General features: G+C 37.3%; 2 protein-coding genes and 1 long non-coding RNA gene across 3 annotated transcripts in view; all 3 read right to left on the bottom strand.

The window, feature by feature from the left end:
- Positions 1–355: 355 nt before the first annotated feature.
- LOC105441113 lies at positions 356–2,440 on the bottom strand. The gene is made up of 3 exons (XR_004066282.1): positions 2,038–2,440; positions 1,244–1,357; positions 356–517 (listed from the first exon to the last, which is right to left on the bottom strand). It is a non-coding gene; the product is annotated as an uncharacterized LOC105441113 (long non-coding RNA).
- A 2,791-nt stretch (positions 2,441–5,231) lies between these two features.
- On the bottom strand, positions 5,232–9,432 carry LOC115928504 (deleted in malignant brain tumors 1 protein-like). Its single transcript, XM_030995761.1, has 4 exons — positions 9,258–9,432; positions 8,188–8,441; positions 7,471–7,795; positions 5,232–5,380 (listed from the first exon to the last, which is right to left on the bottom strand). Exons 1-4 carry the CDS (start codon positions 9,430–9,432, stop codon positions 5,232–5,234), a joined length of 903 nt encoding a protein of 300 aa, XP_030851621.1.
- Positions 9,433–16,909: 7,477 nt separating this feature from the next.
- The window catches only part of LOC594584 (deleted in malignant brain tumors 1 protein-like), a 34,003-nt gene continuing 23,011 nt past the window's right edge, over positions 16,910–27,901 (bottom strand). The window contains exons 9-15 of the mRNA XM_030995762.1: positions 25,331–25,663; positions 24,490–24,822; positions 20,565–20,792; positions 19,405–19,599; positions 18,601–18,930; positions 17,634–17,963; positions 16,910–17,289 (exon numbers count right to left, since the gene is read on the bottom strand). Of these exons, the coding sequence (XP_030851622.1) occupies positions 16,910–17,289; positions 17,634–17,963; positions 18,601–18,930; positions 19,405–19,599; positions 20,565–20,792; positions 24,490–24,822; positions 25,331–25,663 (2,129 nt within the window). The remainder of the gene's footprint in view (positions 17,290–17,633; positions 17,964–18,600; positions 18,931–19,404; positions 19,600–20,564; positions 20,793–24,489; positions 24,823–25,330; positions 25,664–27,901) is intronic.

Here is a 27,901-nt window from a genome sequence, read left to right on the forward strand (position 1 = left end):
TTGACCATGCGGTGGATTAAGTGAATATCTTCTCCTGCACATTTTTAATTACACTTTGTTTGTCCAAGGAACGTCTCTACTGCTTAGTAGGTGTTCAGAATGATTTTAAGCCAGTTATTTGTATGCGCCTTGAGAACCTCTAGAGATAGATATGTTGCGCTTTATAAATATTGTTATTATTATTTTTATTATTAATGAAATTAAGACCCCGTTTGCAGTGAGCAAAGAGGCTGGGCCGGGCCGGGCCGAGCCGCGGCCAGGCCTAGCACTGTAAACGTGCAAAAGGCCAAATGCGAGGACAAACTGGCCGCGCGTTTGGCCCTGCTCTGGAGGTAGTCTAAATGCAAGGCCAACTGTTACCCCGGAAGTGAAAGTTCGCCGTGTATAGAAAATGATATGTTACCAAATTCACAGTGAGTTCCGATGAATCCATCTGGGCATGAACATGTGTATCCATTGACCAAGTCCTTGCAGTTCCCTCCATTCATACAGGGGTTGCTCGAACACTCATTGATATCTGGACCAAAAGAGAGGGGAAAATGATGTTAGCTGGGTTGGCTTCATATCTTATCCTACTTGTTTGTATGTTAATAGCCAATTAAATATACGAAAGAATATATCAAGCCCTGCAGATGCCATCATTCTTACCAGTTATAAGGGAATCCTGAGAGTGCCGGGAATGACTTAGACATAAAATCTAACGCATTTAAACTCAACACTGTCCTGAAAATTTCAGGCTACAAATATTGTACAAAAGCTATATAAATGCAGTGAAAAAGTTTATAATAGCTGAGAAGTGAGCATAGAAAAATTAGAAAAATAAAGGTAGATATCTAACCTGGCGAATATTTGACCATGCGGTGGATGAAGTGAACATCTTCTCCTGCACATTTTTAACTACACTTTGTTTGTCCAAGGAACGTCTCTACTGCTTAGTGTTCAGAATGATTTTAAGCCAGTTATATGTATGCGCCTTGAGCATCTCTAGAGATAGATATGTTGCGCTTTATAAATATTGTTATTATTATTTTTATTATTAATGAAATTAAGACCCCGTTTGCAGTGAGCAAAAAGACCGGGCCGGGCCGAGCCGCGGCCAGGCCTAGCACTGTAAATGCGCAAAAGGCCAAATGCGAGGCCAAACTGGCCGCGCATTTGGCCCTGCTCTGGAGGTAGTCTAAATGCACGGCCAACTGTTACCCCGGAAGTGAAAGTTCGCCGTGTATAGAAAATGATATGTTACCAAATTCACAGTGAGTTCCGATGAATCCATCTGGACATGAACATGTGTATCCATCGACCAAGTCCATGCAGTTCCCTCCATTCATACAGGGGTTGCTCGAACACTCATTGATATCTGGACCAAAAGAGAGGGGAAAATGATGTTAGCTGGGTTGGCTTCATATCTTATCCTACTTGTTTGTATGTTAATAGCCAATTAAAAATACGAAAGAATATATCACGCCCTGCAGATGCCATCATTCATACCAGTTATAAGGGAATCCTGAGAGTGCCGGGAATGACTAACACATAAAATCTAACGCATTTAAACTCAACATTGTTCTAAACATTTCAGACTACAAATATTGTACAAAAGCTTTATAAATGCAGTGAAAAAGTTTATAATAGCTGAGAAGTGAGCATAGAAAAATTAGAAAAATAAAGGTAGATATCTAACCTGGCGAATATTTGACCATGCGGTGGATTAAGTGAACATCTTCTCCTGCACATTTTTGATTACACTTTGTCCAAGGTACGTCTCTACTGCTTAGTCAGTGTTCAGAGTGATTTTAAGCCAGTTATTTGTATGCGCCTTGAGCATCTCTAGAGATAGATATGTTGCTCTTTATAAATATTGTTATTATTATTTTTATTATTAATGAAATTAAGACCCCGTTTGCAGTGAGCAAAAAGGCCGGGCCGGGCCGGGCCGAGCCGCGGCCAGGCCTAGCACTGTAAACGCGCAAAAGGCCAAATGCGAGGCCAATTGTTACCCCGGAAGTGAAACTTCGCCGTGTATAGAAAATGATATGTTACCAAATTCACAGTGAGTTCCGATGAATCCATCTAGACATGAACATGTGTATCCATTGACAAAGTCCATGCAGTTCCCTCCATTTATACAGGGGTTGCTCGAACACTCATTGGTATCTGGACCAAAAGAGACGGAAAAATGATGTTAGCTGGGTTGGCTTCATATCTTATCCTACTTGTTTGTATGTTAATAGCCAATTAAATATACGAAAGAATATATCAAGCCCTGCAGATGCCATCATTCATACCAGTTCTAAAGGAATCCTGAGAGTGCCGGGAATGACTAAGACATAAAATCTAACGCATTTAAACTCAACACTGTCCTGAACATTTCAGACTACAAATATTGTACAAAAGCTATATAAATGCAGTGAAAAAGTTTATAATAGCTGAGAAGTGAGCATAGAAAAATTAAAAAAATAAAGGTAGATATCTAACCTGGCGAATATTTGAACATGCGGTGGATTAAGTGAATATCTTCTGCAAATGTTTAACTACACTTTGTTTGTCCAAGGAACCTCTCTACTGCTTAGTGTTCAGAATGATTTTAAGCCAGTTATTTGTATGCGCCTTGAGCATCTCTAGAGATAGATATGTTGCGCTTTATAAATATTGTTATTATTATTTTTATTATTAATGAAATTAAGACCCCGTTTGCAGTGAGCAAAAAGGCCGGGCCGGGCCAAGCCGCGGCCAGGCCTAGCACTGTAAATGCGCAAAAGGCCAAATGCGAGGCCAAACTGGCCGCGCATTTGGCCCTGCTCTGGAGGTAGTCTAAATGCGCGGCCAACTGTTACCCCGGAATTGAAAGTTCGCCGTGTATAGGAAATTGGGGAAAGAATTCACTGCAATTCGCGCGCGACCGGATCTGCACTGTGACTCCCGGCGCGACCCCCAAATAATCGTTTGTTTACATTCAGAGCGCCACTCTGACAAAATATTGAAAGGTTACAATATAGGCCGCGGTCGAGCCTGCCACTGTGAACGCACATAATCGCGGAGCCGAGTAGTCCTGGCTCGGCCGCGGCCCGGCCCGTCCATGGCCCTTTTCTCACTGTAAACGGGGTATAAGTTTCATTGACCAGATAATCTTTATGAGGTTATCTGTAAAACTCGATGTAAACACACCAAACAGGTCCCTAATACACTAATGCACGTATATGCAAACAGTTATTACACATGTGGGTGAAAATGTTGTTTTTGTCGAAATCAAATCAATAACTTTGGATTGCTATAACTTTTTATTGAAAAGATATATAAACCTCTACCTCGCACAGGATATTGTCGTTGTACATAAGCTTATTCCTGGAAAGTAATGAAAAAATGCAATTTTCCAATTTTGATATATGGAAAATAATGTTTTTGGATAAAAAAAAAAAAAAAAAAATTCAAAACAAAAATCACAAAAACCATCTTTTTTACTTAAATTTGCGATGTTAATTAATCCCAAATTCTTTGAAATTGATATCAAAATGATAATTTAACTCTCTTCCACATGACACCAAACTCATGGTGGTTGAAGGTTTCCTTAAAATATTATTTACACAATACTATTTTGTCGTCAAAAGGGACACTTTTTGGTGGGGGCGTCCCCCTGGTCACACCCACCACTTACAACATGCCAGACGGTCAATTTGTTATGTGGAGCTATGCGATCTTTACATCTGTGCACATGAAAATTGGTTTCCTTCCCAGCTAGGTTGACCCCCACTGGCTCCCGGTCTAGGACCCCCCAGGAAATGAAGGAGGGGTTTGAAAATTTGAACCCCATCATGTTTGCCCAATTGGGACCCTTTCGAAGCCAAAACAGCAACACAAAAAAATCAACTTTGGCACAAAAATCCTACGGGATTACATACCATACCGCACCAGTGGTCACTGTTTACCATTTCCTTTGCTTAGCCTTAAATTGACGGATTACATAATAGACAAAGAGCCACACAGAAGACTGATACATGTATAAGATAAATAGCGAAAAAGGAATAAGGAATGAGGAATAAGGAATATATACAGTACAGCATATAGTAGAAAAAATATCTCTATTTTCTTGTACTGCAAAAGCACACTATCTTTGTAACGATAAACATGCCATGTGAATTTCCGGTGGATCAATACATAGTTGTATTTCTAGATAGAAAATGAAACCAGCTACAAATGTACATGAAACACCGTTATGAGGAACTGGCAGCTCCAGAGGTTGCGTGTGTTGCGTGTATCCTTGGTTCTCCCATAGCGTTGAACTGCTGATAGAAATGGATTTTTTTTTAAACTGCTTTTTATATACACCAAAGACTAGACAGAGTATATCAGAACCAACGTGCCCAAAACCTTCAAATGTTTCAAATGTCATACCAACACATATCGTTGTGCTACCAGTTTGATGTTCATAGCCAGTTTTACACATGCAGTTGAAGCTTCCTACTGTGTTCATACAAACAAACTTGTGGTGTCATCACACGAGCTGGCAACAAGGCATTCATTAATATCTGCTCAAAATCATGAATTTGAACAAATTCGAGGAAGAGCATTGGATGCAAATAAGCACCACTCCATCTAATCTACACAAACATCTTCCTTTAGAAATAAAAACTTGGAGATTATTTGATCAATGACCTGACATGACCTTTGACATTACCACCCTATCTCAAGGTACAATAATGTCTTCTTTGTTTGTTTATTGAAAACCCATCAAATATACAACAGGATATCACCAGCCCTGCAGATGCCATCCTTCATACCAGTTCACGAGTGCCGACAAATGCAGACAACAAACATCAGTAGACACATAAACATACCTTCCTGTACATGTATGTAAAGTCAATACAAGCAAAGTGCATATCAATCACAATATCAGCATATCAAATACAAGTAAAATATATTGAAATAAAACTATCATATCAATACCTTATGCAGATAGCAGATATCTAAATATGAAAATATTCTCCTGCTGCCTTTTGTTAAGGTGTTATAGTTCCCCTCTAGCTATTTTCTTTAGTAACATTGAGACACATTTCACACAAACGGATGTGTACCGGTATATACAAATTTGGTATAAAAATATCATACTAGAACAAGCTGGGTAGTTTGGTGGATCAATCTGGAATCCAGGATTGCAGGTGCAGATGTACCTTCCAGGCGTGTTGGGTCACCTTTCTATAAAGTACCGAAGTGCTAACGTCCTATTTGCCCATCAAAATCTAGGATACTGATTCCAAACTACAGAGCCTGAGCATGAGGTTCACCACAAAGTAATTCAAGCAGTGGGCTGGATCAGTGTTTGGCGCTGATGTGACCACCACACCACCGTTAAGCACAGAATTGTTTGGAACCTGCAACTTTGACAACTCTGTATGATGTCACACTTTGGTACTCTATACAAGTGGTTGCTACAGCAGGTTTTATTATGTATCATAATGTAGCGTACCAATATAATATAAAAATAGAATGACCTGCCGAAATATAGTCTTTAACCACACTTGACTGTAGACAAACAAAAAACATTGACTAATGAATTCTCTTATTCTCTTATTAATACATATGCTGCAATCACAGTTATACACCTTTAGGTCAGTCAGGAATCCCATTACTTTTAAAAGCCGATCGCCTGTCTGATTATCAAGAAAATTATGATTGAAAATTGAAATTTCATTTTCGTTTACCTAACGGTTTTTATAACACCACAGTCTATTGGTGAAAATGAGTATGGTAAAACCGGTCACTCAAAGATTTTTACTTTTTTGAGGCACTTCGTGATCATTTTGAAGCGCAATTTGTATTATTAGGGCTTCAATATTAAACCATATCACAAACACTGATATCACGTAGGGCCATGCATCTCAGATTTAACATTGTTAAGCGATGCCTTTAAAGTTTAATATGAATTTCAACGATAATTTGATCATGTATAACTCTTCTTAAATGAAGAAAATAGAATTGAAGGTCATAGCACGTAACTCAACCCTTCAATTTTACAGGAGGGCTGTTTGGGGGTAATACAGATAGCAAATGTCATTGCACCCGAATACCAATATGTTATTTTAAATTGCATAGAGGTGTGCGCTAGACAGGCGACTCTCTCTGCCTCTCTCTCTTTCATTAAATTTACTTGTGTTCTATGTAACTGTTACCTTATAATTTTGTTTAAAAATGTATCTGTATATGTCACAGAAGCTGCTAGACAACTACTGAGCGATATGTTTTGAATGTTATCAGAATTTGTATTTTTACCTGTGCTTTACACTTAAGGCTGGTTTTTACATGCTGCCATACTGTATTTGTTGCTTTTCAGTGCAGTTGACTATTCAAAGTCACCCATTCATGTCATTCTTTCATTTGATATTCATGAATGTGCCCTGGTATAACAATTGACATAGCTAGATATGTCACATTTGTTCTGATCGCTGCATTGACCAGTACTTCTGTTGCTAAATGCCATGTAGTAGTACAGTATAAAAGTTGTAGTCTAATGTCACCATCTATGAAAGTCATTGGATCATGCATGTTGTAATATTCAAACACTGCTTTTAGATTAACAATACTTATGTCCGGTGATGTCAGTTCTAATCCTGGACCCCTCACTTCTGAGGATTATAGAACATCACTCCCAGATAAAGAACTTTCATTCATAATGAAAACCATGAATCTTATACTATACTTGATCTTTTGCAATTAAATGTCTTGCTCATTGACTAAAAAATGGCATTCCCTTCCCCCCAATTTTACGCGGAAAAGAATCACTAGCCTAGGAATATTAGTCGTAACCCATAATTCAGGAAGAGAGCCCATAGGAGTAAAAGGGGAGGCCGAAGAAAACAATGTAAAATTCATGTGCTCCTTTCTCAGGTTGGTCTAAACGACAAACCTTATGTGCGAGGAATTAATCACGTCAACTAAATTGTTATGAAAACCAATAACAAAAAGATATATGGGTCTTGTTTAAAGATATGTTTGTGGAATGCTCACTCTGTACGTAATAAGACCTTCCTACTCCATGATTCAATTTTCACTTCTCAGGTGCTCTGCTCTTTCACTCCATAACTGTCCTGCCTTAGACTTAAAAAAAAACTATATTGTTGTCGTTTTTCATAAATTAACTACTTTTGTAAATAGTTCAACTTAAAAATCTAACGTAGCTCTTTTGTACTTTAAGCATCATAAGAAATAAATACAGATTGTGAATCCGATTTTTGTTTTTATTGTAACCGTTTAAATCTGTGCTAAGCTCACATAAGGATACCCCTCCCATACTCATCCGTTTTATATTGATAATTTACTTGTTTGCAGATTTATCTTTAATATTACATCTACTTATATACATATATAGATTAAAGCAACTATAGTAGTTTCTCCTATAATGTGACTTCCCGATACAAATAATTTGTCGGACAAACATAAAAGATCATTTAGCTACAGAGAAAAAACGTTTTTCTAACTTACTTTCTGAGTAACAAATAGTGCCTGCATCTTGCCCTGCACCAAATCCGCAGTCCTGAACTTGAATCCCTGAATGGGCGCAGTCTGCAAGGTTATCTTCTGTTCCGTCACACCCGACATCATCTAGAAGAACATCCCCTGAACCTTCACCTATCCGTGCTAATCCCGGTGCGTCCGAGGCTCCATCAAACCCCAGCATTCTACAAACCACCCTCGCGTCTCTCAGATCCCAGTTATAAGGACAGATAGTTCCCCAGGATCCATCGTGCATAAGTTCTACTCTGCCTTCAGCATCGTTGGATCCACCGACAAGACGAACTTGAAATGGCTGAGGATGGGCTAAGGAAAACAAGTATCTTTTCTATTTCACATTTTGCGAATTTTTAAGAAATAAACCTAAGGATTTGCCTAAACCATTCATGGAAATTAGTTTATGGGTACAATTCCAACAATTTAATGATTTCTCTATGTACTGGAGGCATGCAAAAAACACGATACAGTTGTCATTCCCATATATCATCTCATTGGAAAGAATTTGCTAATATATCCAAAGGGAAACTAGACATCAACTTCAATGTCAATTCACTGGATATCTGGTCGAAATTAAAACTTTATATATCAGTTGTAAGAGTTTTCCTATTCCATTGTCGGAAAAAGAATATCAAAAGCACTCGACTAAATATAACTAATCTAAATAAAATGCAATAATATCAAATTAACTGCCAGGTTGTCTTCTGTTCCTTCACAGTTGACATCCTCTAGCAGAATACGACCAGAGCCCTGACCAAACCTAGCAGATCTCGGTGCGTCCAAGGCTTCATCAAACCCCAATATTCTACAAACCACCCTCGCGTCTCTAAGATCCCAGTCACCATCACAGATAGTTCCCAAGGACCCACCATGCAAAACCTCTACTCTGCCTTCAGCTTCGTTAGACCCACCGCTAAGACGAACACGGAATGGACTTGGATGGACTACGCGTGAATAGGAAAGACATATATACCGCATTTGGGATCGTATGTTGGCAAACCACTGACAAGACAAACTTCAAACGGTTCTGTGGGGGGGGGGGGGGGAAGGTTGTGGTTTTTTAGCCTACAATCCTCAAGAGCAAAAACCAATTGGAGTCCCGAATAAATGTGGATAGTGACAAAGAAATAAGTTAATACAGCCCATATTTCTTAAAAAATTAAGATAATTGTTGCTTTCAAATCGTTCATGAAACGTAAACAAGATCCCCGAAGGCTTGCTCAGACACGGCGCGTAAATGAGTGGCAACAAGGGACACACCTTACGTCAAATATATACGTATGTATTTTTTTTTAACGCCACGGTTATCTCGCGTCTTGTCTGAACGAGCATTTAGTGTCAGTGAAAGATGAAAAAGTTGTTGTTGTGAAGCCACCGATCAGACGTACCCGAATGGATTCGGGTGGGCTTATTAAAAAAGAAAACGTGTATAAACTAACGCGAATGAAATGAACATCTACTCATACGTACGGGTTCTTAAAGGCAATACGACATCCTGAAAGTGAACATTAACAAAAATGCCTGGAAAAATTGTCAAAGTAAAAGGCAGTCATAAAATGTGACCTTCACTGAAGACCTTCACTATCAACAGAAACGTTAGATTTTAGATATTAGTTATTTATTCTGTGGTAATATTGGGGGAAGTAAATTTATGACCTTATAAGCTCAAAGCATTGGTTGTTTGTTATTTTTAGCCATTTAAACAATATATCAATACAAATTACGACTAGTCGTTCCCTCATGTTCAAAAGAGTTCGTACTTCCTATGTAACACACGGCGCCCGCATCCCTGTGATGCCCACAGAAAGAGTCGACCACACTGAAACAGTCGTCCAGGCTGTCTTCTGTTCCCGAACAGCTGACGAAAAGAATACCACCAGAACCCTGACCAAACCTAGCCGATCGTGGCGCGTCCAGAGCACTGACGAACCCCATCATTCTACATACTACCCTTGCTTGGAACAGATTCCAGAAGTGATTGCCACATACGGTCATCCACGATCCCTTGAACAAGACCTCGACTCTTCCTTCAGCATAGTTTGATCCATTGGCGAGACGTACATCTATGGAGTAGAATGTCGATAACTTTGACTACTGATGTTTGCTATTTTATTTTCTAGAGGCACAGTGTAGCGCTACCAGAATAGTTTCCTTGCTTAGAAAGAGCGTATTAATCACCTCTATTCTATAAAAATAAAAAAAAACTTCATAGCCACAGACGCGTTAGCCAATTATTCCGAAACAAGGAAAAATGAAAAGAGATTAAATCATGATTATTTTTCCCAACGGTAAGTGAGATGACTCAAATTTAGGAAATTAACAATTCACAAATTGTCCTGTATTTATAAATTTAAAGTGGCAATATCTTACAAGGGTCCTTTTCTAGGCGTTTGTTTTATAACGTTCACATATTTCAGTATTGGAGCAATGGGTCGAATACGTATAACTAGCATTTGCTTAGGCTACTAATGAAAGTGAAAGGTATCAGATACCCCATTTAAAACCCGGGTCGAGAAGACTTGAATCTAAAATCTATACGTAGATGTCTTGCTTTTGAAGTAACGTAGTGTCGAACTTTGCGTTTCCGGTCAAGTGTTTGAACTACCCGTCCTCTACTAAGCTTTTGCAACTCTGGGGATCTACTCGATTGGAAGTAAACTTGATGCTCTTTCTCTTTCACTTGTCCTTGCTAACCATGGCCTTAATTTTGTTTCAATCCTTGAAAAGGCAATAGGTCTATGAAATTGTATTATCATTGATGGAAGAATTCATTGTTATGCAAATAATACTCAAAATATTTATTTAAAAAATAGTATCTATGATTTTCATTGCAATTCAAAGCAACGGAGCTAAAATAAGCTCCAACATTAAAGAAAAGTATGAAGTTTATTTTTTCACTTTCGAAGTACAATTTAGCGAACCTGTATTAATTACATTTGCGTTTACAATTTACAATTAGCGTTCGACTTCTTTGCTTATCTTAAGGAACATTGGATATGACACATGTTTTCGATTAATCTACGTTGTAACATTTCAGAGTCGTTATCCATCTGAATCTTCAACGCAAACAATTCATAATGTTACCATATCACCTGATCTATATATTTCTTAATCTGTATTGCGCAAAAGTCATCACACAGGACTAATTATGATATTAGTATTGATATCAAAAGTCCTATTTTGGTATGATCGAGAAGCATTAATCAAGCTGACATTAGTCTGTTTTTTAAATTATTTTTTACCAAACTCAATACACGGACTCATTAGAATACATATATAACTCCCCAATGTAGCAAACTTCTTTCATAATATAAAATCGATTAAGGTGCAATAAAGATTCCTATAAAAGCTGTAGGCTTTCGTCATGGTGACGTTAGATTGCGTCTTTCGGATGGTGACGTTAAAGGTCAGTCCCCAGACGTAAATATTATCATATCTGATAGCTGTAGAAACCCTATTGCACACACACACACACACAGTAAAATGTGGGTCAACATCCAACGGGACACATGCAGAAAGCTTGTTGACACTTTATACAGGAACCGCCATTAGGCAAGCATTAATCTATTGACTATTATACGAAAAGACATAACCTAGCTGGTATGAATAATATTGAACATGGCATTTTTTGAAAATCAATGAATAAAGTACCCCTGAAATTTAGTATTTTTTGGAGTGTCACTTCTTTTCTTTCACTTGCTTGTCACAAATAAGTCATATATATGTTTGACAAAACTCATTGATTTCGTCACAAAAGTAAAAATTCACAAATAATTGCGAGGAGATTAATAATTTTGAGGACAGCTGGAGATTTTTAATCGTCATCTTTATTGGTAGTTCTGTGGGCTTTAAAGTCCCACTGTACTACTTGTAGCTACTTGCTTTCTCTATATAGCAAACAAAGTGTAAGCGGTGCCGGTTGGTCCCCGTGATCCTCTTTTTCTTATGTTAATTGAGAGCAGAGTTGATGAGATAGCTACCTGTCAGTGACCACGCCGGATGGTCTAATCCTTCCTGGCCAAACAAGTACATACGGGCTTAAAATGTATTTTTTAAACGAAACTTACCCGTGATTCTCGTTGCAACCACCCTGCATACGCTCAATTCTGCTGTAAGTATACATAACAGATACATACACTTTATTTCAATCATCCCCATCCTGTTCAGAAATAAGAAACAACTTGACTGAAGTGAAATTCTCAGCGCAGTCTCCTAGCTGTCACAAAACAACAACTCGTGTTAGATTAAGTTAAGGTTCTCGTATCAAGAAGATATAGGACGCATGCGCAAATTTCTAACTCCCAGTTCGTTTAATTATCCCATAGAAATGTTAATTCCTATTGGTAAACATGACGGAAGCAAACCCACTTATTTATTTTTGTATCAATCCGCAGTTACAATGAAATTTATCACATGATGTGTTCTTTATCATTATTTTTTGATGAGTTGATACTACTCCTATCCAATATCTAGTTTTATCATTTGAAACAAAGAAATCAAAAGCAGTGACATGTCGAATTTCAGTTTCTATATATTTGACGTTTGTCATCACGATAACAATACGTTGGATATTTTTCAAGTGAGATATGTCAATCACTCTTTGTTCCATAGTCCATGCCTGCCCACTCATATTTGTTTTTTGTTTTCATAATAATTATTATTATTATCATTATTTTTTTTTTTTTTACAGAATTCTATTTGTATCAATGATAGCATAATGTAACCTTTTCCTTGAATAGAGATAAGCATTTAATAATCCATTATTCTGTATGTTCCATTGAAAATTCATAATAGTCCGACAAAGAGTTTGCCATATGGCATGATTTGATGGTTTGATTTTATGAACCCGCCGCAGTAAAACGTGCCCTTAGTATCCGTATGTAATGATGTTTAACAGTGAAGGATAATGGAAGAATTATCTCAATATAGCCATGAGATCAAAAAACATGCTTTCCGGCAATAGGCCATTTGCGTAATGTTACCAAATTTAATGCAAAAGTCTTTGTGAAGTGCCTCAATACAAGTTATTTTATTAACCTGATAAGAATAATTAGTATTTCAATTGTCAGAATGCAAACTGCACATATTAAGTGTTGCTAGGTAGGTCAAGCCATAATGTTTGTCCAACCTGGTAACAACTAATGTATGTAGTCTATTGAAATACTATTATCCTTTTCAGGTGAATGAAATAATATGTATTGAGGCACTTCACAAAGACTTATGCATTCAATTTGGTTACATTACGCAAATGGCCTATTGCCGGAAAGCATGTTTTTTGATTTGCATAATTTGACTGGTGTAATTGCAATGAGAACAATTACAATGACTCACCATTATATGAAAACAAAAAGCGGAACACCAGTGGTATCGATTCCATATATTGCATATATCGTGTCGATAGCTCGTGCAGCCAGTGAACAAATAAACACTGTAATTGACCAATCAAATTGCAGTGATTCTTACCCAGGTTATACAAACTTATGATGCATAATATGTTTCTACTTTTTAGTTGGACGATAGGACATTACATAAAACTAAGTATGGGTATGGAAAGGGGTTTACGTGTCATGATGCCCTAGTGTTCTCACAAATGAAAATAAATTGATGAATAAGAGTGACTCTGCTCTTGTACATCTAGGGAGGGTGTGGGATAGGATTCCTGTTTTTAATCCTATTTAGTGGCCATATGTCAATATTGGTTATAGATTATCAGTTGATTATTGGACTCTACTTGATATACATACAGTATCAGATGTATATCAAGTAGACACCAGTAATCAAATGATTATTTATTCAGATTTTGCGTCTAAAAACTGAGTGATTTTTTTGGGGGTAGTTAATAAACCACATTCCAAAAGCATTCTAGAGTTACATATTGTGGTATCTTAAGAAGACGTGCTGCTTTCACCCAAGAGTGGTGGATATGGGAGGAAACCTTCCCCATTTCTAAAAACTATCTGAGGTTTGAGATCAACAAACTATTTTTGTATTATATTGATATGTTTTCACATACTATAAGAGTTTAAAACAATAATGTCTGACAAAATCGTTGTGAAAAAATACTGTATTTTACGAATATAATTCAAACGATTTTACAAAATATTTGAAACATTCGTACTCAAGTAATTATGAAATCAGTCGTATTGTATAGTGTGGCATCTTGTTTATTAATATTTTATCAATTATTCGTTGGTTACAGATCAAAATAAATAGTTACTTAATCTCGTTGTAGTTTATACAAGTATTTTTCAAAATGAACTATATTGATAATACTTTAGGACTTAATAACTTCTCCGTTGCTGTGTAGCGATTTATTATGATGTAGTCTATTTTTGCTTTCTATGACTATGAGTTAACTTAAAAGCTACAACTTTAAATTAATCTTGCATATAATACAATCATGAAAAACGATACAACTAATTCTTCTCGTGTATCACTTTTCAAGGTAATGTCTCTAACTGAGTACTTAAGCGTCTTCAGCCCTACATACTATGTCTTGATTCTATTTAATATATTTATGATTCATAACTTTATTATAGATGTATATCAGTTATACATACCAGGCATGAAATTATTTAGTGTGATGTGGTTTATCTTTAGCTCCAGCAAGATTAACTTTAGTACGCATTAGACAGTGCAAAAAAAGTAGTAACGTTGCACGTTCGTAGTACATATTGCATGCTCCGGCGTTCGAGTATAACAAAAAGTGTGAGCCGACAGCTTTAGAATTTCCTGAGTGATGTTATATTTTACCGAGGCTGCAGGAAGGATAACCCTGCCAAGGTTAGGATATATTGGCTCGAGGGACATTCCGATTTTGAAAGTGATTATATGTTATACTGAAAAACGCAATACATGCAATATTTGTTATATATATATAATTGAGGGTATTTGCTACCTTTTGCCTTGCTCCCTTTAGCTGTAATGTTGAACCTGGCTCGTATTCCATTCTATTATCTTTAGGACAAATACAAATGGAGTAATTGTAAAAATAGATCATTTAGATGAACAGAAGAGAATTACATATGATTATGAATAATCTGTGAGCATCTCTATTTACATACTGAATTAGTTCTAAAGTGATGATAGAGTCAATAGAGTACAGTAAATACCTATGTGACTTGCTATAACACGTCTATAACCAAAGAAGGAAAGCTATATGACTGATAGATTTCATTTGTTTCCCTTCTTGTACATTGACTGTAATGTCCCAACATTGTACTTCTATATGGTCGAGCAATTACACTCGTCAATTGTTTTACCATCTTTAAGTTACAGAAACGATTATTTCGGGTACAAATAGGCAGGAAAACACTACGATATTAAAAAAAAAACTGTGCAGAAAATTGTATTATATATTAGAAAAGCTGGTTGCTGAGATATTCATGCACAATTTTTTTACAAGTATTTCAGCGAAATGCTATCAATGTATATAAAGACAATAAACTTTTTTTTCTTCAGTCTACATGTGCAATTGCATTCTATTAACCTATACAACTAAAGAAATGCCCATAACCTTTTCTCCATTCATATATTTGTTCACTCCGACAATTTCAAACCCCGTTTATACATACGTCTGTCTTTATAAACAAACATTACTGTAAATTCCAATAAAAATATCAGTGAATGTCTTTATGCATAGTCTATACCTTTAACGACTGTAAGCATGAGTAAAGGTAAGAGAAATGTATATAAAATAGTGTACATGTACAGTACCATATAATTTATTAAAGGTATTTCTGGGATAACATTATCATAATTTAGATTGATCAGATACCTATCAAACAGAGAACCTTTTAGCAAGGATGTCATTGATTATGGAAGTATAATGATTTAAAAAGTATTAAAGATGAAAGGAAAGTGTTTAACCTCTATACATTCTTAAAAGGAAATGCTGTCAGTAACCAGGGAATCGGTTCGGAAATCTTCAAAGGTACATTAAAAAGACATCTCGTAAGTTAATTTTCCTTTTTTCATCAGACTGTCCATCTTCTGCTCTGCTTCTATTTATGACAGTTCAGTCTGTAGCATAGCACTTGGAAGAAGATACCCATCGAGGTCTGTGTCGTTTCCTGTTGCGGATGTTTGGTAAACAGTTTTCATATCCATGTACTTGTGTATCTCTTTCTTTACATGTGTCGTATCTTGCGGTAAGGGGATCGTCCCTTCTCCTCCAATACAACCGGTTTCCATGTTCGATTCCTTATCGTTATTTTCACGAGTTAGTTTATTTTTTACTGAATCATCATCACTTAACGAAGGTGTTGTGTTTGGAAGGAGGTATCCATCAAGGTCTATGTCCGTCCCCGTTTTCGGCTTTTGGTAAACTGTTTTCATTTGTATATAGTCATGTTTCACGTTTTCCTTTATGCCTTGAGACACATACCCATCAGGGGTTGTTTTCATGTCCATTATGCAACCAGAGTTTCTCTTATCTGATACCGAATTTGCATCGTTCAAAGGACTTTCTGTGTTTAAAAGGAGATATCCGTCTATGTCGAAGTCCTTATCAGTTTTCGGTGTTTGGTAACCCGTTTTCAAGTCCGCATATTCATGAATCACTTCTGAATCGCCACCATGACCATATTTGATATCTTTTATATTTGATTCATAATGGTGACCCAAAACATCACTCTTCCGTCTTTCAGGTAATTTGGGTGGTGCATTCAAGTCTTGGTAAGCAGAACCAGCTGACAGAGCGTGCATTGATGACATAGTCGTCACGTCCATATAAATTTCTGTGTTCAAATTACTATCAGCTATTCTCTTTTTAAACCTATAAATACAAAACCCAAGTGATGCGATCAAAATGCTGCTTGATAATAAAGTACCAAGTCCAATTAGAATCATCATTCGGAAATCAAGTAGTAGAATCGGGCCTGCAGTTGATTTAAAATTGTCAAATTTACTTGTCTTGAGCGGATGTCGAGTTGTGCTGAAGTGTTGTCTTTGCTTTCTTGTGGGAACTATAGTAGTTTCGTGTCCAATTTGCAAAAGCTTGGTTGTGTACGTAGAAGGTATTTCATCAGAGGTGATCATGTCCGAGTAAGTCGTCATATCTGGAATATGTTTCAAAACAATTATTTCTTTTTTTTTGTACCGATCAATATTAATGGAAAAAGAGATTAAAAAATAATGTTTCAAACCAGGCATATTTTTTAATCGTTTCATTTCTATACATTGCAAACAATGTATTTGTGTCATATTAAATTTCCCTATATGTCTTTTTACAAAGTCAGACCACAAAAGCTTTCATAAACCAGCATGTTCTCCCTTAAATAACGAGTAACAGACTAAAAAACAAGATGTATTTCAGGAAAGTTGTGTTTTGAACGCAAACTAAGTTTTCATAATGACGTTACCCGAGTGTTTGATTATCGTGAGTAAACATTTATTAGTTAGTCCTCTTCTTTTATTTGCGGACGATCTTTATCCTTTTGTTTGGGGCAAAAGGTCTTTTTATTGACGGCTTGATGACATTACCTGCATGTCTACATATGACACTGGCATCTTCTTTGTGTCCGCAATCATGGACTCCAATCCCTTTATGTTTGCAATCTTTGAGCTTGGTTTCCGTCCCATTGCACTGAACACCATCCAGAAAAATATCACCAGAACCTTTACCAAATCTTGCTTGGGGTAGAGCAGCTAAAGCCCCCTCAAATCCTAACTGCCGACACACAACCTTAGCGTCGTCTAGTTCCCACAAATCGTCGCATACAGTCCCCCAAGATCCTTCGTGTAGTATCTCAACTCTTCCTTCATATTCATGGGCTCCACCGACAAGTCGAGCTGTTTTAAATAACACAAAAAAGAGGAAATTCAGTGTTCTCGATTTTTTTTAAACATATGTATCATTATCCTTTTTTTCTTTACTTGTCTTTGCACCGCTTTGAGCTTGATTCGTAACTGCTTAGTATAGTGCGCTAGATGTCAGTTGTCCTGTTTACGAATATTTGATATTCGATAAAGCTGATAAAGCTATCCATATTCAACGTCATTGTGAGCAATGCATTCATATTTGGGTTCAAAATGTGTCAATGTGTGTCAAAATGTGTCAATTGTTTAGGTCACTTTAAATGGGTAGATGAACAATGATAAATGGATGTAATAAGCAGAATAGTGTAGTATTTTACCTCCTAAGAGGCACGTGACCCCAGCGTCTTCGTTATGTTGGCAGTTGTGCACTCCAAACCGTAGATGTACGCAGTCCGCAAGATTGTCTTCCGTTCCATTGCACCCGACATGAGACAGGAGAATGTCATCGGACCCCTCGCCAAACTGGGCTAAACCTGGTGCAGTCGAAGCGTCGACAAACCTTAACATTCTGCATACGACTTTTGCATCTTGCAAATCCCAGCCATCGTCGCAAACTGTTCCCCAGGTGCCGTTATATCTGATCTCCACTCTTCCTTCATAGCTATTCGATCCACCCACGAGCCGTACTCCCACAGAGTTTGGATGGGCTAAAAGGAAAATAAATTTACTTTCTTTTAGTATAGCCATAAAAAGTCATCCCCTATCTTTTTCTAGTTTAGTTGTTCATACGACTTTCGCATCTCGCAAATCACAGCCATCGTCGTAAACTGTTCCCCAGGTGCTGTTGTATTTGATCTTCACTCTTCTGGGTCATTCATTATTCTTTTCTAGTTCGGTTCATAAAATCGTATAGGTGTGCATCCAAAATGAGTCAATATTTTATTGGAGTTATAAAATCTTCTATCATATTCTTTCGTCTACCTCTTAGTGAAGACTTCCCTACTAGCAATTGCAATACAGGTTGACCTTGATTTAAAGTAGCCATCATTCCAATCAGACTCTAAAACAGATATTTAAAGATATAGGACCATAATACCAATAGGGCCCTTTGTATTATGACCACTAATTCATTGCATCTTTATCGCCTCGTGCAAACTGATATTATGTAACAACTGCCCAGCGACTATCCTGCGCGAATTTACTCAAACTAGCCTAATTGCTATAACTGGGGGTTGCCGTAAAGCATCTGAACCACAATCTTTCCAATAATATTAAGAGTCCACTCTTGCGCCTGACTATATCACAATGTGTGTATCCCTATTTTTGGACAGGGTAGACACCTACCTCCCATGTAACAGATGGCACCAGCATCCTCTCCATGTCTGCAGTAATTGACACCTATCCCAAGATGTGCACAGTCTGCAAGATTTTCCTCCGTCCCATCACAACCGACAAGATTAAGAAGTATATCCCAAGATCCCTGACCAAACCTTGCAGACGTTGTTGCGTCCAAAGCTCCATCAAACCCTAGCATTCTGCATACGACCCTCGCGTCTCTAAGATCCCAGCCATTATCACAGATAGTTCCCCAGGATCCATCGTACAAGACCTCCACTCTGCCTTCAGCATTGCTGGCTCCACCAACGAGCCTTATTCCGAAAGGATTTGGATGGGCTGAGGCAATGGAAGGCAGTAATTGGTAATTGAATGAAAATCAATGAAATGTGAATCAGCACGCAAAGTAAAATAAATGGCACAGAACGCTTGTGCTTATGCTCTTTATACGGCGATTGCAATAGACAAGTTTGGTTTGTTCGCTATGTGACTTCTGAAGCTATGATATTTGTCTATTCATTGATTACAGAAAAATGGAGGAAACACTAGAGGAGTGATTTACATTTTTCTTCTTGAACATATAATCATCTCAAGACTCTTTACGACCGTTATTAGTGGATGATAAGTGAACTCTTAATATAATGACATATCAGGATTGCATGTTACGGTTTAACATACCTCCATTGTAACAAATAGTGCTCGCATCTTCACCATGTCCACAGTTGTGAACTCGAATCCCTGAATGAGCACATTCTGCAAGGTTTTCTTCTGTTCCCTCACACCCGACATAAGCTAGAAGAATATCCCCTGAACCTTCACCAAACCTAGCAGATCCAGGTGCGTCCAAGGTTCCACTAAACCCCAGCATTCTACAAACCACCTTCGCGTCTCTAAGATCCCAGTTGTCATCACAGATAGTTCCCCAGGATCCATCGTGGATGAGTTCTACTCTGCCTTCAGCATCGTTAGACCCACCGACAAGACGGACTTGGAAAGGATTTGGATGGACTACAAGAGAATAAGAGCATAATAAATATATCTTTTAAAGATGATGTCATCACAAATTTCAACATACGTTGAATAGAAAAGTATGAGGGCAGTTTAACCTAGTCTGATCATCTTTCAGTTGCTATTGATTGCATGTAGGTATCCTATCAGTACTACCTAATCATTAACTCCATATTCAATGTGGAGTGTACGCGAGAAGTAAATTACCGCCATTTTGCAATTTCGTCCGATTACGTGTAGAAATAGGCAAACATATGAGAAAGTCTATTTCATACAAGGAAGGAATTCATTCTCATTTGTTATTGATTATACCATCCGTCAACGGAATATTCAACGGAATAATCTCTTTCTTCTTTACGGGTGGGGGCGAGGGGAACATCTTTTTTTTACATGATTATTATGTCAAATCCGTAACAATACCTGCCTCCATACATCATGACCAAATGAAAGCAAATTTTACAATATAATTGCTCTTTATTTATTCAAAGATTAAGCTCTTTAAATTTTTTTCTTGTTTATAACTATGGTTCGTCAAGTCTGCGTCACATATCCAACGGTCTCCGGCCGAATTCGTGAATCACCAGAACGTCGCCAGATTTCAAAATTGCTTTCGCTTGAAATCTACCCTGTCACATATTGGATGGGGCTCGGGAATAAAAGTGATCAGAAATTGCCCGATGCCCATCAGTTAACATCAGGAGTCGGGCGAAGCAAACTCGGCATAGGGGCAGTGATCGAGCAGTAATCGATGAGGCACCGGCCGTCAACGGATAGGTCCGTTTTGGATATGTGACGGCCCTTTTTAGAGGTCATATAAAGATTTTTAAAGTAACTTATAAAAACCATAATGTCAAGAAGCGTACTTCCTGAGTAGCAAATGGCTCCTGAGTCACTTGTATGACTGCATGGGTAAAGCCCAATCGCTGGATGAGCACAATCTGCTATATTGTCTTCAGTTCCCTCACAATTGACATACTTTAGCAGGATACGACCAGAGCCTTGACCAAACCGTGCAGATCCCGGGGCGTTCAAGGCTCCATCAAACCCCAGCATTCTACAAACTACACTCGCGTCTCTTAGATCCCACCAGTCATCACAGATAGTTCCCCAGGATCCATCGTGCGTAAGTTCTACTCTGCCTTCAGCATCGTTAGATCCATGGACAAGACGAACTTGAAATGGATTCGGATGTGCTAAAAATGAATTTTGAATAGAGTAATTCGTTTTTACTAGTGTAAGTATATAAATATTTACACACAGGTTCAGCTACTAAATTGTGGAAACTATTATCTTGTGAAAAAAATATATATTTCAGAATCATTATTTACGTTTGGATATCATTTATATAAAAAGTAAACACATTACATTTTATTTTTTACTACGAATATCTCTAATGAAATTAAATGAACCCTGGCAAAGCATATTTGCTATGCTATGCTATGCATATATATATATATATCGGTGTTGTAGTGCATTGGAATAAAGGCGCCTTGAGGCCCCCTTCTTGTTTACCTTATTGCCTTGGCTTTGGCCAAGGACTTTAAGGCATTATTAATCTTACTTTTTTCGGAAGAAAAATTCAAAAGTAGTTTGGTTGCTTTGTCTGATAACAGTTTGTTATGAAGACAATACCAATTGTACTTGCAGGTGAACATAATAGATCGAGTAAATTGTCCTACAAATCCTAAGAGAACAATACAATGTCCCTCCTGTGACAGAAGAAATGTCCTGATGTCAAATCATCCCTTTTTGTTTCCCTAGTTTGTCTACATGCATGTCAATACACATGCCTCTTTTGGTAGAAAGGTCTATATCTGTGTTTGTTTGCTTTGTTCACTGCTGATTCCACACCCCCCCCCCCCCCAACCAGTCAAGTACAAGTCAAATATGGCTTCAATTTATTATATTTTATGTCAAGTCTGACAAAAAGCGTCCCATCGAACTGAAAACATCCCCTTCCGACATAACATATGCCTTTCTAGAGCTAAAATTAACCCACAATACGCAAAATAGAGGGTCCGAAAAAAGCATCATATGCGCCACTAAAACGCAATGTAAAAGGCATTAGGAATTATTTTGTGAGATAATAAGAGCAACAATTTCTAAAGCTCGTTCGCAGTGCACCTTGTCATGACATAATTTCAGGATTTTGTAATTCTTACCCCGCTATTTAATGTAACTTATAAACATCTCGTTAAAGAGTTCAGATAAGAAAGAAAAAAGAGAATGTCATCGTCATTCCTTCGCTCCTTAAAATAAGTATTTGAGTCGCATCGGTCTAATATTAATACTTCTCCCCTAAAATAGGATAACATATGTAAAGTTTACAATGGCATGTGCAAATTGGCAACATTTGAAAGAAATCTAAACTTTGAAATGCTTTTTTAATTTCCTTGACAAGATTTATCCCGGTATTCGAAAATATCGTCTACTATTGATTATAATTCTAACTCTACACTGTTCGATTAAATTGCTCCCTTAAAAGTAATCATAGGTAAAATTCGTTAACTTACTTGAAATGTTTGGCCCCTATCAAGTTCAGATATAAGTGTGGGTTGAGGGAGATAATTTTTTTTAAAGGAATGCCATAATTCCTAGTTACACCATTGGTTGCTGTGCATCCTTGTATGAGACCTCTAATTCACTACCTTGGCATACCAAGTAAGACGCCTTAAATTGTACATTGGGCCTAACAGAAAATTTAAAAAAATAACAAATTAAGGAGGGCTTTAAAGCAGTGATACATTTTCTGATGATATAGGTTTTCCCGGCCAATTTCGTGAAAGCAGCAATCAATATCATTAACGTGCATTCATGTTCCAGCAAATTTTCTCCACTCGTTGCTCCCCTGTTTCAATTTCGCCAATGTTGAGTGGCAGGTGAATTCTTTGGCGAATTGCGGTTTCATTTTCGTCTATGGGCAACCTCCTTTGCAATCGGGTTATTCAAATTAAAACTAGACCTCATAATCATAGTATGAGGCTCGATGTTTATTCGGATATTCAGTATTTCATGTTCATTTATTTATTCTTTTTCTCTATGATCTTTTCTGAAATGATTTCACATTATACAATTTTCTTATTTGTCTGATATATTTATGTTACATTTCATGTTTTCTCTTTCTTTCGACATTCTTTATTTTGGTTGAAACATTCATTCATATCTTCATATATTTCATTATAAATGCCTTAGAGGTTATTTTTTTTAATGGTTTGTTTTGATCAATCTTGATTGATTAGGTGATCCTTCTTTCACCTTTTTCTTTATTCATGCTATTCCCCTAAGTAAACTTTACATAAAATTATTCAGACAGATGAATATTAAGAGAAAAATTAACATCAAATGAAAAGTAATGCACAAATAATATCACATGTGTATGCCTAATCACAAAATTGAATGCACGAAGACATACCACCGTTTGTCCGGCGCGAATTTGAATGCTTTTTGCACGCTTTTCTAAATTGAATGCTCGTTTTACACGTCTCCGTGACAAAAGTATGAAATACCGCGTGCTACTACATCAAATTGAATGACGCAATTAGCTTTTTGAATGATGATCTACATAGTCATTTAATTTCGCACGAACTTGAATGAACGTAACGTAAATTCTGATGATAAGTTTACGAAGTTGGGCGGGAAAACCTATATTACGTACAGTGCAAAATAGAATCAGGGGTTTCATACATGATTTATCAACAACATTTAAATTTAAGCTCATAATCAAGCTTTGTTAAAGGGAAAGTCCACCCCCAAAATAACTTTGTTTCGATAGAGGCAGAATAATAAGAAAATCAGGTGAGTGAAAGTTTGAGCAAATTCTGAATGAAAATAAGAAAGTTATGAATTATTGAAGTTGTGATCAATCAAATACAAATTGGCAACTCTGTGACTTATTATACGAGCTCTCCTTCATTTGCTTTGTGCATAATATTCCATAAAATCATGTTTTCTTCGTTATTGATGACGGAATATATATTTGTTCCTTGCAGGGGGAGTATAGAAACATATTTGCAATTATTATATTTGGGGTGCATGTATGGTTGAAATTTTTCTTGAGGGAAAATGAAAATTTTAGATTTTTTTTAGTACTGAGCAAATGGAAGTTGAGCTCGCATGATACGTCATAGAGTTGCCAATTTGTGTTTGATTGATCACAACTTCAAAAATCCTAACTTCCTTATTTTTAATCGGAATTTGCTCAAACTTTCACTGACTTGTTTCTCTCATTTTTCTACTCCTATTAAAACTAACTTAATTTCAGGGTGGACTTCCCCTTTAAAGATACAGGCCCATTCAATTAACATATGAGTGCTATATTAAAGTCCCTTTGTATACATTGGCTCGTTTCCCTTGCTCATCAGCTGTTTACATATATGTCCAGAAAATTGATAACGCATCTATAAGTGGTAGATACTGAAAAGGGGGTTGTGAAGCTGACAATTTGAAACACTTTTCCATTCCCCTCCCAACCCACCGAGAAAGAAATTACCAACCTTTCATTTGGTTATTTTGTTCATGATGGCATTGCCTACATTTATAACACATCATGTGTGGTATAGATAAGCCCGTGTTTTATTTTTCTTGTCATGTGAGTGTACATGTATACATCCGTCTTCGCACGTTTCATTTTCCCCAACTTTATTAATGATTTGTCCTTGGTTGTGGTCTCGGAGTTTGAAGCCTTGGCCTTGCTAGTAAACATGGTAAATGCATTTGCCTTTAGGGTTTTAGCGTTGACTACAACACTGATATATATATATATATATATATGGCGCATAATAAATGCTGTATTATTATTATTATTATTATTATTATATATATATATATATATGAATAATATGCAAGCAATTCACAGAGGTTGATTGGACATATGGCATGTTTAAAACATACCTCCTGAATAACAGATGGCGCCGGCATCGCGACCATGACTGCAAAAACTATAATCTCCACCCCCTGGATGAGCACAGTCTACCAGGTTATCTTCTGTTCCATCACAACTAACATAGGTCAGAAGAATACGACCAGATCCCTGACCAAACCTTGCAGATCCCGGTGCGTCTAAGGCTCCACCAAACCCAAGCATTCTGCAAACTACCCTCGCATCTCTCAGATCCCAGTTGTAATCACAGATAGTTCCCCAAGATCCACCGTTTAAGACTTCTACTCTTCCTTCAACGTCATTTGATCCACCAATCAGACGAGCTTGAACTGGGGTTGGGTGGGCTACAAGTGAATAGGAAAGACATATATACCTTGTTGGAATAGTATTTTAGCAAACGTCATAATAAATATTAGTAACAATTCATTGTTATTGTCCTGAAATTTGACGGAAAATTATTTGTAGTTAAAAATCCTAAAATCAGAGCATTTGTTCTCATAGTACTAAGGTATAAGAAAAGGTTAAACAATTTCTCATGATCCTCCAATTACACGCATTTTCTCTTTTTTAAAGTATGAAAAAAGAAAGTCCTGTTATAGGGGGGCTGAATTTTAGGAAGCATTTCGTCATTGGCACATCAAGTGAGATATAATATGGAGTTGTAAGTCACTAAGCTCTGGTTTTGTTTAATGTTTATCTAATAAGCATGCCATTGACAAAGTCGTTCTTTGGCGTTGACTACAACACTGATATATATATATGTATATATGTATATATAAATAATATGCAAGCAAAATATTCTGGAAGCAATTCACAGAGGTTGATTGGACATATGGCATGTTTAAAACATACCTCCTGAATAACAGATGGCGCCGGCATCGCGACCATGACTGCAAAAACTATAATCTCCAACTCCTGGATGAGCACAGTCTGCCAGGTTATCTTCTGTTCCCTCACAGCTAACATAGGTCAGGAGAATACGACCAGATCCCTTACCAAAACTTGCAGATTTCGGTGCGTCCAAGGCTCCATCAAATCCCAGCACTCTACAAACCACCCTCGCGCCTCTGAGATCCCAGTTCAAATCGCATACAGTTCCCCAGGATCCGTCATGCATAACTTCTATTCTGCCTTTAGCGTCGTTCGCTCCACCGATCAGACGAACTTGAAATGGCTTTGGATGGGCTACAATAGAATAGTTGCGTGATTTTTGCTTCATTGATTGGGAAAATGTTAACGGCGAATAAAAACCTTTAAACATTTTAACATTTGAAAGAAATCTTAACCATAAGATGCCCTTCTAGTTTCCTTAAAAAGATGTATCCTGGGAATCGCGAATATTATCTATCGTTGATTATAATTCGAACCCAATAAAACTGCGTAAAATTATTGTGAAGGTGTGCACTCTATCAAGTACAGAAAAACGCCTACTTGCCAAAGTTCAAGATATAATAACAGACAATACTCATCCTATCGATGATTGTTTCAGGTTCAACCGTTCTGGAATAAGAATGTGCCCTCCCCGTACTCGTTTTTCACGTTCTCGGTATTCATTCATCCCCAATTCAATACATGTGTATAATTCAACTGTGACACGATAACTAACGTGTATATACATATGGCTATCTTTATAATCATATATTTCCTACTCGATTTTAAATTTTCATTGTTGTTTTCGATACTTATTGAAGTGCAATAAAACGGACTGGATCGGGCCCAAGCGGATGGGGCGTGATATAGGGGGGGGGGGGGGGGGGGGATCTGACGGGAAATATTACGGGAAATGTTGTGACGCATGGTAATTTATGACGCATTGTAATTGTAGACAATATGAAATGGAGGGGCTCATGCACATTATAAATAATTATCCATATTTATGTACATCGTTTTCTATTGTTAAATGTTGTATTGTATTTTTTTTTATCATTTGTATGTTCACTGTCAAAAAAGCCATTGGAAGCAAAATTTCTTTGTATTGTTTGCATGCACAGGCCAATAAAATTATCTTGAATCTTGAATGTAAGTCAAATCTAGCTATGCTAAGGATACAGTCCCATTAAATCGATATATGAGAAAAGAGCGCTATAAGTCCCTCTTTAATAGCTTGATTCGCTTGCTCATTATTTACCAGGAAATTGATAACACATAATAAAAGTAGTAGGTAGTGAAAAGGGGGTTATGAAACTTTTCCACCAACCACCCCAACCCCAGGGGCGTCGCTAGACCTTTTTCAGTGGGGGGGGGGGTGTAGAGTCCACCGATTACCGATAAAACTGGCCACCAGTTACCGACAAATATATTAATGCCAATATCATAATGTCTACAAATTAAACCCTATAAAACTCTCTTAATCCTAATCTAAATTCAGCTCAGAAGCTTTGACGTTTCATTAAATCATTAGTGAAAGGAGACGATTCTTTGTACCGTACTCTCCTCTTAATCATTGTCTGATTTCAGTTTCCCCCTTCCCGCGCGAAGCGCGGAAGATTTGACGTTTCATTAAACTATTGTATCCCACGGCAGTATGCCGGTGGGGTACTTTGGATTCAGCAGCGTTACGCCGCCGCGTCATATTTTTGTGTACGCTCTACCTGCCACATTCCTTAACGGATTTCTTTCAAATTTTGTATGTAGGTGTATCGTGGTATAATCGCAACACCTATAACTTGTGGTGATGCTGCCCCCAGTGTTCCGTCTTCTATAGGGTAAAAGGCCATGTTTTTGTGGATGGTTTGTGAGCGCTCTAAAGGCCACATGTCTCAAGGGATTTAGTTCACATTTTGAACGAAGGTGCATCTTGGTATAATCTACACACCTACAATTTTTGGTGATGCTACCCCAGTGTTCCGTCTTCTATAGGGTCAAAAGGTCATATTTTGGTGGGTGTCTAGTGTGCGTTCTGCAGGTCATATTTCATGACGGATTTCTTTCAAATTTTGTTTGGAGAATTAGAAATGTATCTTGGTACAATCTACACTTTTGGGCGATGCTGCCCTCATTGTTCAGTCTTTTATATGGTCAAAAGTCATATATGTCTTTTATGCGCTCTAACTGCCACATTTCTTGACGGATTTCTTTCAAATGTTGTATGGAGGTGTGTCTTAGTACAATATACACATCTTTAGTGTTTGGTGATGCTGCCCCCGGTGTTCCGTCTTTGATGTAGTCAAAGGTCATTTATGTCTTTTATGCGCTCTAACTGCCACATTTCTTGACGGATTTCTTTCAAATGTTGTATGGAGGGGTATCTTGGTATAAACTACAAACCTACAACTGTTGGTGATGCTGCCCCCAGTGTTCCGTCTTCTATAGGGTCAAAAGGCATTATTTTGGCGGGTGTGCGCTCTGCGGGTAATATTTCCTGATGGATTTCTTTCGAATTTTGTATGGAGAATTAGAAATATATCTTGGTACAATCTACTC

Source organism: Strongylocentrotus purpuratus, unplaced genomic scaffold (assembly GCF_000002235.5).
Source record: "Strongylocentrotus purpuratus isolate Spur 01 unplaced genomic scaffold, Spur_5.0 spur5_scaffold_3, whole genome shotgun sequence".
NCBI lineage: Eukaryota > Metazoa > Echinodermata > Echinoidea > Camarodonta > Strongylocentrotidae > Strongylocentrotus > Strongylocentrotus purpuratus.

Excerpts from the sequence above, each read along its gene's own strand:
- LOC115928504 (XM_030995761.1), bottom strand. The coding sequence starts at position 9,432 with ATGGGGTTCGTCAGTGCTCTGGACGCGCCACGATCGGCTAGGTTTGGT. Across the intron at positions 7,796-8,187 it reads GAACAGAAGACAACCTGGCA|CCATTTCAAGTTCGTCTTGT; the intron begins GTTAATTTGATA and ends GCCCATCCTCAG. Across the intron at positions 5,381-7,470 it reads CACTATTTGTTACTCAGAAA|AGTTGTCAAAGTTGCAGGTT; the intron begins GTAAGTTAGAAA and ends GACATCATACAG.